This window comes from Rhododendron vialii, chromosome 11a, assembly GCF_030253575.1.
Source record: "Rhododendron vialii isolate Sample 1 chromosome 11a, ASM3025357v1".
In the NCBI taxonomy this organism is placed as follows: domain Eukaryota; kingdom Viridiplantae; phylum Streptophyta; class Magnoliopsida; order Ericales; family Ericaceae; genus Rhododendron; species Rhododendron vialii.
In genome coordinates this window covers 23,221,957-23,232,697 of record NC_080567.1, presented here as the reverse complement: position 1 = coordinate 23,232,697, position 10,741 = coordinate 23,221,957, and the positions used below count along the sequence as shown (strand labels likewise).

The following is a 10,741-nucleotide window of genomic DNA, read 5'->3' as shown; positions in this document are numbered from 1 at the left end:
TGGTAATACTATTTGTCAACGTATTAAGCAATATAATAGAAAAGTAAAGACGGTAAATGCTGCTTCTGTACAGTAACATATGGCACGCCCATGTAGCAATTGAAAATTTTAGGCCATATACAAAAAATAAAAATAGGAATTGCGCCCATTGACATTTACATTTAAATTATGAAGAAACCTGACGATTACTGGCAGTCTGGCACAATTGGGATACCAAGGTGATGTATTTGATTTTAATAAATAACAAATTAAACATGATCCCATCATGGGATGACGCCATTTGACAGGGCAATTGGCAAATTAAAATTAAGCTTGTTTTGGTCATAGGAAGCTTGCCAATAATAAATAATCAAACATTAATACTGGGTACTGTTATGGTCAGACGTAGTCAATAATCTAAAAGCAGAGTACAATGCAGTATCATTTTTTGATATGTAAAAACTATTCATTTGGCGGTACTAATAATGAAGGAATATATATCCTAAAATGATATATAATCAATCGGATTAATGGTGATGATGTACTAATGCCACACACGTTATGGTATTGAAAGTCTCTCCGTTTGTGTGTCTATATATCTGTTGGGTATTTAATCTTTCTTTTTTTGTCAACCGGAAAGAAATACTATTAAACTAGACGATCAACGTCAGGAGACCAAAGAAGCGTCATACATGATAGAAAATCAAAAGGCCACCAGAGCCCTCAAACTTAAGTTCAAAGACCCACTCCCAGGGAATCAGCCAGAACAAAATTCCCTGGCTGTGAGAGCGATAGAAGTAGTGACTATCAAATCTTCTTCTTGTTGAGAGCCAAGTCGGGCCAGGCAGTCAGCTGATTGGTTTGCCTGGCGAAACTTGTGGGCTCAGCTGCGGTTGATCTAGTCTAAAGTTGCAAGCCTACGCGCTTCTTCAACAGTGTGGCGCGGGGGGTGGGGTCCTTCGTTACAGAAAGTGACCGCCACAGTTGAACCTAATTCAATGTTGACGTTAGTCATGCCCTTTTCAAGAGGGTTATTGTGAGGCCCCTGTAGATCACCAGGATGGCTATTTAATCAACCTACCCTTTCAATTCGGTTTAATTTTCACCTTTCATATTCATCCCTCTGGCGAGGGGAATTGAGAAATGACTGGTCACCAGTTGGCATTCATTTAATTTGAAATTTCCAAACATCAAATGAATTAACCATATCGATCCTCTCAATTTGTATTTAATAAATACTTTCTTCTTTTTTTGATAGGCTGTATCTAATAAATACTTGAATGAAACTTACATATTCTGTCACCCATTCATTCCATCTAGTGTAAGTGGCATTCGATCAGCAACATTCATATATATGATTGATTGTTGGGAACTGCTACAATACACACCCCTTATTTGGGTGTGTATCATATGCATCCTCATTGAAACACACCAAAATGTTATGATTCCAAAAATGTTACGAATCTATTGCTAAAAAGTTACGAATCATATTGATGAAAAATTATGAATTTTTAGTATAAAAGTTACAATACGAAATAAAATGTTATGAATGGCCGGTCCTATAAGTAATTTTTTATGAAATGACACATTATGAACCACACAATAGGTACATATGATACACACTTTAAAATGGTGTGTATTGAAGACTTTCCCTTGATTTGTTTAGGTATTGTGTTCAACTCGATCAATTTCGCTATTAGGTTACAATATTGCAAGGACGGCTCCAGAATTTTTGTTCAGTGGTGACGAAAATGCATTAGTGTATTTGGTATATGAAACACTAAATACATAAAATAACGAAAATTGTCGGACTTGATTTACTCACAAATCTAAGTAAAGTTTTCATTTACTTTAGCCCCATACTAATAATCCAGTGCAGACAATATTGGAAAAAAAAAAAAATGAAAGCGTATGAAAAATAAAATTACAAAATTTTATTGAGGAGAATGTCTCAAAATGAGAACAAAAGAGGGGAGAAAGAGCCCATGAAAAAGGTTGAAGTCTATGATGTCCAAATAATGTTGCCCCTACTACGCAGTAGTAATATTTTTTAGATTACAAGTCCTGGTGGGGTACATAATATTCTGATTGGTAGTACGAGATTTGTAAAAGACCAATCAGGAATCAGGATAACAATTATGATACTTTTTCGAGCTCTTTTTAGCTGGTACTATTCCAGTCTTTTTATTTATCCATTTGAATTTTTGTTAGATTCGCGTCAAATTCTTCGAATTAATCGTTTGTGTTAACGAGCAAAATTTTAAAAGTAAAAATTATAGAAAAAAGAAAAACAAAGTTTACCAAAGATGAAAAAGAAAGAAAGAAAGAGCATAATCTTATTCGTCTTTTCTAATTTATTTAAATTTTAGTCGCTATTTTAAAAAAAAATTGATTTCTCTTATCAAGAAGAATAATTAAACTCAAAACATGACGAAAAACTGAAAACAAAATTCACAAATAAGATAGTGACCTTCACTTTTCTTTCCATCCACAATTTTGACATGGAAGCCCTGCTGATGTGACCTCCGATCCATTTTTCCTTCGGGATTACTTACGGGCCATAAAAATTTGGAGGTGACAACCTCTCTCTCTCTCTCTCAGTGCATGTGAAATATGGATATTATTCCTTATAGTCACTTTATTTTATAACAATTTAGTGCAGCACGCATGTGAATATCATAGATATGCCCTCACAAGTTAGATTATCCTATTTAATGCACTTCGACTGTGCACTCATGCAGTTGCATGTGCTTCATTGCGAGGGATGCTATCGAGCATCTCCCTATAGAGCGGTGCAGAACGGCTGAATCGGCCGTTTATCTCGGCACGAATGATTCGGATTGAATTTGAACTCATACAAATATGAACAGTCTATTGCTCAGTTAAGATCCGAGATATCGATTACTGAGATGAACAACCTGATTGGCTGCTCTACAAGGAATTGCTCGACAACATCCCCATTACGGTTGGAACCCTAAAATGTTTTTGTGTGGGAAGAGATACTTTAACGTTGTACTCCAGATAGGAGCATATCTATAGACAAGGTCAGAGCCATAGTTGTTAACCTGTGAAGCCAATTACAGAGGTAATATTTGCTAATTTTATATGTGGAAAACTTTTAATACTTGGGAACCAAAGATACGTAGAGTCGTTTAATGCCGTTATTCTCCATGAATGCATTTTCATTTTTCGTTATATTTTTCTTCCTAATTAAGCGGACCTTAATTAGTGTTTAATCCTCATGCCTAATACAATAACCATTTCTTTCCAACTATTTTGCTAGGACATATATGTGAGGTGAAGATTGGAAAAGATTGGGCAATTTGTAAAGACTTGGGCCTTCTCCACGAAGTTGGGCCTGGCCCGGTCCATCAGCTAACAAAAGCCTTTGGAAAATTATCTAGTTGTATTTAGGCCTGTCAATGGACCGGATTCGATCCGGATCCGATCTGAAAAATCCGATCCGGATCCGGATCCGGATCCGATAACATCGATCCGATAATCCGATAATCCGGATCCGGTAATTCAATACGGATCCGGATCGGATCGGATCGGATCGGATTAAATCCGTTATCAATCCGAATCCGAACTTTATTTTTTTTTAAAATTTTAATTTTTTTAAAAAAAATAGTAAAATTTTTATTTTGAAAAAAAAAATGTTTAAGAAGTTGTATTTTTATTTTTATTTTTTATTTTTTATTTTTTAATTTTTTTTCTGAAAATATTTTTTTTTTGAAAAAAAAAATTGTATTTTTTGAAAAAAATATTTTTTTTTGGCTAAAATTTTTGAAGTAAAAAAAGTTTCCGGATCGGATTCGGATTTTCGGATCGGATCCGGATTTTTCGGATTCGGATCCGGATTCTCGCTATCGGATTTGAGTTTTATCGGATCCGGATCGGATTGTGTCTTATCGGATTCGGATCCGGATCGGATCCGGCCCATTGACAGGCCTAGTTGTATTCTAGTTTCTTAAAAGTCAAACAATATCTATTGGCCCTAATTTGGTGTCCTCCATTGTTGAACACATATCTCGTTTTTGTACCTATTTATTAGGGCTGGCCATTGGCTAAGGCCCAAAAGACCGTGGTCTTGAGTCCCAAATATATATGCAAAAACTAATTAAGCCCCCTTAATTCTTTTTAGTACCCAATACATGTCTTCTTCTTTTTTCAATAACAACACTAGGGGCCATTCTAAAACGCAAACCACCTATGTCACACTTAAGGGCTACATGCACAATGGCCCAACTTGACTTGTACACTTACTAGGAAAACAAAACAAAACAAAAAACGGAAAAAGTGGAGCAAATAACCTATTGGGATTTTGCGGGTCATCTACTCGACCTGAATTGTTGGATCGTATCATATGCATGTTTTGGGACGAAATAGCCAATCCTATAACCTGCAAATTGTGTATGTTCCGAGAGACTCCAGTGGTAACATATATAACTCCCACACATAATTGTTGCACAAATTAACCAAGTTTTACCTTATTACAAGTTCTACTACGACCACCATCACTACTACTACTAGTACCAGAAGTAGGTGATTAAAGGTTCGATCCCCATTACAGTTCCAACAAGCCAGAGATTAATTATATATAAGTTCAACTTGTAGAATATATATTTCAGCAGACATTAAAACCTCTCCTGCAAATTTGGCTGAATTGGCTGAATCTGGAGATTGTGGAAGGCAAAAGGCATCTGTGGCTGGTACTCTCTCACTTGATGATGGTGATGATGCTGATGCTGATGATGATATCCGTTCTCCATATCTCCACCCTCCATGTCAATCCCTTGCTGGTGCTGGGTGCAAGAACAAACAAGAAAATGAAACGAGACTTGCATGCCCCCTCAAAATTAAAATATGAAATAAGAAATAAAAACCAGACACTATAACAAGATCAATTGTTACAGATTTGTGTTTCTTATGCTAGTTTGTTTTGGCGAATTCCCGATTCTTTTATATGCTTTGTTGCAACGATAAGCGAAAGCTCGTGTGTAACGTTTTCTTCACACAAGGAAAAGTAAGTTAAATTCAAAGGGAAAATGTGAATGCATGTTTATGGAAACTAACAGTGTAGTGTTGATGATTTCCGCCGTGAACCGAAAATCTATGGTTTACAAAACTGCAGACTTTTGGTAGAGGAAGACGCTAGTAAATAGGCCGTCGATCTTCCCCCACTATATGTCACAATTAATTAAACTTAAGGAAAAGGGAAATGAATTCCGTCAACAATGATTGCCGTAAGAAAGTGGGATTCTGGAGGGCTATTGCGCGATCACAAGGGCGACCGACTAGATTCTGGGTTTCTATGGAAAGAACAGTTGCAGTTCAAGTTTGGAAACTTGATTCTGGGTTTATTTGGAAAGAACAGTTGCAGTTCACAAGTTTGGAAACTGAGCTATGGAGAATTTACAAAGAGCTAGCCATCATCCTGGAGAAGAGCTTGTCCAACGTTCAGATAGATTCAGACTCTCTCACTTAATCTAATCAACGAAGGGAAGCCAGATAATGGATTATAAATGAAGCTCATTAACACGGTTCTAGCTCACAGTCCATACCGATCTGCCAATCAATGTGCTGACCATTTAGCACGTACGGGAGCTGGACAAAATGAAAGAGCTTGTCTTTGCAATCGATATTCCTATATCTCCTAGGGAATTTGTTATTAATTAAAGATAGCCTTAACATTAGGCAAGTACCAGAGATTTGTTTGTGTCTTTCTTTAGGGTCTGTATGTTACTCTCTAAACTTTCTACTTTGATGCGGTTTGCTCTTTCGTAGTTGGAATGAATTTTCGATTGACAAAAAGAGAGAGTTATATTTTGAACTATGAGTGTGGCCAGTGGCGGACCCAGAAATTTAACATAGTGGGGGCACCAATTTTTTTTGTACTGTAATATACGAGTTATAGTTAAGCACGTTTATTCCAAAATAATTTTAGTATTCAAGATAAATTAACAATTTTAAAGTATATATGTATTTTAATAACTAGCTACTTGGGCAAACTTACGCACCTCGACTATATACGTTAAAACAAGTTCATCATCTATTTTTTTATTACTAACTCTACGATTACAGTTTTAACGCATATAGGAAGAGCACTTTACCACTGCACTAACAGACAACTACATACATGCATTCGACATAAATAATATATATACAAAATCGCAATTTTTTTTTTTAAGGGCGTGGGGGCACATGATCCACGTGCCCTATGGTGGGTCCGCCCCTGAGTGTGGCAATGCTTGTAAATCATTGTGGATCATGACTATCCTTTTTTCTCCCTTTTTATTAGCAATTAACAATTTTAATTTTTAATCGAAACAATGTAAAATTGCCATGAGATAAAAGGGACAAAGGGCAATGTTGGCAAGATGCCAATAGATTGGTGACAAAACAATTTCACTAACTAACATATTGGTTACATATTAATAGATGGTGCCCAAAATATTACTATTTCCAAATGAAACTATTTCATTAAAGTTCTTATATAGCCATAGTAGATCCAGCGTCTGTAGTATGTACGCAATAGGATATATATGTTAAGATTGGTCATCCGAATTAGCTAGTCTATTGGACCACATACTAGGTTATTAAAAGATGCATCCATGCTTCTATTGAAATATAAATTCGCAAATATTTAAATTCACAAGATACTAAAAAGGTGAGGATGCATGTTGGATACAAGAAAAATGTTACTTGCCATGAATTAAAAGTTTACGTTAATATTTACACCTCCGGTGTATATAATTTAATCTCATCGGTGTATATAAACGTTTTCGATCAATAGGATAGGATGTATGAGCATACCAGCATGCATTGGAGGCGCCTGTTATCATCCTCCAGCATCCTTTCCTGATTAGTTATATAGAGCCAAAAGAAGAACAGTCAACAATAGCCAATTCTCTTCCATGCATTCACGTTCTCGAAACAAAGATAGTACTACCTCCCCGTCCCAAAACATTTGTCTGGTCGGCAAAACAATGACTTAAAAAAAAATTCAGAAAAAAATTAATTTTTTTCCCCCCACAAATTAAGAGAACTCATTGGTATCATGGAAATGGTTGGAAATTTTATTGAAAAAATTACATTAATTTCAAATTATCCATTTGCAGACTGGACCGACAGGCATTTTGGGACGAATGTTGTATATAAGTAGACTTTAAAATGAGAAAAAAAATGTTAAAAGCCCTAGATTTATGTCTTCTCCCTGATCTACACATACATTTTTCTTCATCGCCTTGAAGAGCTCCATCTGAGAACAAGACAAGGGAAAAGGAAGAAAGATCACAAGATTAGTCTTAGAAAACCCTAGCTAAAATAGTGCATAGTTGTAACTAATGCTGTAAGTATTTTTGCGCAAACCTCAGGGAATAAATATAAAGATTAAAAGGATTAGGAGTATGACTACTCATAAGGGTGGACCCTACAACACAGAAGAGACATGTGAAATAGAAAACCACATTTCTAAGAGGTTTTCGAGGCACAGGCGGCTCCACATGGAGCCAACAGGGTTCAATTGAACACCCTTCAAAAAATCTTAGAATATATGTAATAATTTTGGTTCAACCATTTTTTGAGCACCAAGTCGTAATAATCTTGAACACCCAAGTCAAAAACAATTGAACACCAACCCAAAAACAATTGAACACGCCTCCCACAAACCAACTACAGCCAATTTAGGTAATTCATATTTAAACTCCTAATATATTAGTTCAAACAAAGCTCACAATCATAGCGAAAGAAATTACAATAAAAGAAAGGGAAAAGAAGAATCTATTGGGTAGGTATTGTGCTCTGCATTTTCTCTCCATGTTCATTACCAATAGTCTAAATATGCTAATTTTGTATTCATGACATTAATTGCATTAGTTTATTTTTTGATTAGCTCATAGAATTATGGACAAGTTTTAAAAAAATTCAACTACATTTCAAAATCCCGTTAAATTAAACAATAATCCTTCAAATTATGGTCTACATAGAAATCCTCATCATATCATTCTATCGAAGAGCTAATCTTAAAAAAAATCCGCTCAAACCTATTAATTCATCCCAATTTCTTTCAACAAGGTGCTAGTAGTTTAATACGTTAGTTTAACGTTAGCACAAAATATGAGAACTCGTCTAAGATAACTATAAAATTACTCAAAATATTGTCCACTATGCAATAGGAGAACTTGAATTAAATCTTGACAAATAAAAAGGAGAATATTTTAAGTTCTCGTTTCGCGTGATAGCTAGATAACTTCTTTTTCGAATAGAGTTTTTTTATTGCACTATTTACATTAACATATGAGATTTTGTATATACATATATATATATATATATATATATATATATTGTTGGTTAATAAATCAGCCTGTAGAACAAGGTAATTTCTGAGCACCATGCTAAAAATTTCTAGAGCCACCATTATTTCGAGGTCCATAGACGGGATTTGTGCACTTAGCATTTTTGTTATAATCACGAGGGAAAATTAATTTCCTGGTATAGATTTACCTCTCTGTCACGAATACTCGCAAGGCCAGTTTCCAGAGCTTCCTCCAAGGCCATGAGCTCTTTGTGACCATGCAAAGAGGTGATGTCTTCTCCTCTCAAGTGCCTGAACAATTAACATGATAAGGTGTGAGAATATATTGAGAGAGAGAGAGAGAGAGAGAGAGATGAAACAAGTTCCAAATTAGTTGACCTGAGCTCAATCTGCATGCTATCATTCTCCTTCTTGATCCTATCAATTTCACTGCTGAGATTCTGTGAATTTTTTCCCCATTTGTTTCCAGAAAGAAAAAAAACCAAAAATTAATTTTTCTCATTGCAATCAAGAAAAAAAAATGAAAAATAGGCAGATCTGCCCCTAGAGCCTTTAGTACATGCTTGTTTATATGGTTTTGATGGAAGACTTGCCAGATTACTGGAAATAACCAGGTAAAAGAGAGTGTTCATTCACAGATCTAATCAAGGAAATATTTATATATGTGGTTGTAGACTAAAAATTCATGCAGGACTGCTACTACAACCTAGTTCTTGCAAGGAAATAGGAGAGAGAGAATAATATTTTTTTTGCCAGATCTGTCCCTTGGATGTAACATCTCATATAGATTTTAGTGTCTCTCTAAACATTAAAAGACTTGAAAATAAAACTGATGACAAGACAGAAATTTTTTTAAAAAAACTAAACCGGAGACACCCATTTCTAGATCTGTTCATAGAATCCATGTTTCCAGTTTGTTGTCATTCTTGGGCTAAAAAACATGTTAACTTGTACAGAGACAGGCATAGAACTTGAGATGCTTTTAGGGCAAACTATGTAAATGGACAGAAGGTGTGCTGGAGAGAGAGAGAGAGAGAGAGAGAGAGAGAGAGAGAGAGAGAATACCTCATGCTTAGCATCCCACAACTTTTTTCCAGAGTGCTTGTGGTACCTCTCCAAGATATCAACCAACCTTCACACCATGGAAATGGATAAAAATAACCAAAACGAAAAAAGAAAGAAATCTCAACAAAACTCAACCCATAGACATCAAGTTTCAAGAGAAATAAATATGTACTTTTATTCAAGCACAAGACTTAGTTTGTGTTTGGAACTTTGGATCTTAGTTTTGGAGTGGATTAACGGAAGAAAAACTAAAGTGGTGTTTGGATCTTGGATTTGGTACTAAATCAAAGACATTAACATCAAAGATTAGAGAGGGAGAGTCTATGAAAAGAAAAAATATAGAAAAGTATATTTCTTGCACACAAAGAGATCAACTTAGGTTGTGTTTGCTGATCGGAAAAAAAAAAAACCTTAGGTTGTGTTTAAATCTTGGATTTGGGACTAGATCGGTTTTCGGAAGAATGAAATAGAGCAAGAAAATCGATCGGAAGAGCTAGAAATAAAATTAGCTTTCACAAAACCATATCTTTGTTTTTTTTTTTTTTCATTTACAAATAACACGCTAAATTCAAGATCCAAACGTGACCAAACATCGAGAGAAAAAATTCATACTTACGTAGTAGAAGGGCTACAATACTCATGCATCTTCCCAGTGCTAGCAAAAATGACAACAGAAACATGAGCATCACAGAGAACACTGATTTCCTTAGCCTTCTTAATCAGCCCATTTCTCCTCTTTGAGTAGGTCACCTGCCTGTTGCTTGTGTTCTCTATCCTCTTTATCTCTATCTTTCCCCTCCCCATCTCTCTCTCTCTCTAGAACCACCTAAATCTTATCTTTCTCTTTATCTCTCTCTCTCTCCCTCTCTTCTTTCTCTTCTTGCTTGCATAATGTGAAGATGGGGAAGAGATAAAGAGGACATAAAAGGTGGGGGTGGGGGTGGAGAGAGAGAGAAGAGAGAGAGTGTGTGTTGGGAGGTGGATTTTCCATTAGAGGATTGGAAGACAAGAAACTTTCGGAGAGTCTGTAAAATGATGGTTTGTATTAGGACCATTGACAAAGCCAAAACAACTGCTAAAATATCTGCTTTGCTCAAATTGTTAGTACTCCTTCATCCCCCCGTAATTGCACCCTCTTAACCTTTGGGTTTTTTTTTTTCCCACTCTCTCTCCCCTCTTTCTCTCTCCCTAAATTCATGTGAAGACAGAAGTGAGCTAGGGTTTGCTTTACCCTAGTACAGTACTTGATAAAAAAAGAGAGAGTTGAGTTTCATTATTTAGTATATATATATATATGTTAAAAAAGAGAGTTTCATTATAATAGGGACACTAAAATTAGGTAGAACTTTTACCAATTTAAAAGTCGTAGACTTGAAAAAA

At 35.5% G+C, this 10,741-nt stretch overlaps 1 protein-coding gene across 2 annotated transcripts; it reads right to left on the bottom strand.

Moving 5' to 3' along the window:
* Positions 1–4,420: 4,420 nt before the first annotated feature.
* Positions 4,421–10,284, bottom strand: LOC131307318 (agamous-like MADS-box protein MADS9). 2 transcript variants are annotated; one of them, XM_058333762.1, is made up of 7 exons: positions 9,978–10,284; positions 9,362–9,428; positions 8,675–8,736; positions 8,485–8,587; positions 7,211–7,243; positions 6,796–6,840; positions 4,421–4,784 (listed from the first exon to the last, which is right to left on the bottom strand). In XM_058333762.1, exons 1-7 carry the CDS (start codon positions 10,163–10,165, stop codon positions 4,617–4,619), a joined length of 666 nt encoding a protein of 221 aa, XP_058189745.1. In that variant the 5' UTR covers positions 10,166–10,284; the 3' UTR covers positions 4,421–4,616. The 2 variants fall into 2 exon arrangements, with proteins under 2 accessions (XP_058189745.1, XP_058189746.1); XM_058333763.1 differs by having other exon boundaries at positions 7,211–7,240; positions 9,978–10,283.
* Between the last annotated feature and the right edge of the window lie 457 nt (positions 10,285–10,741).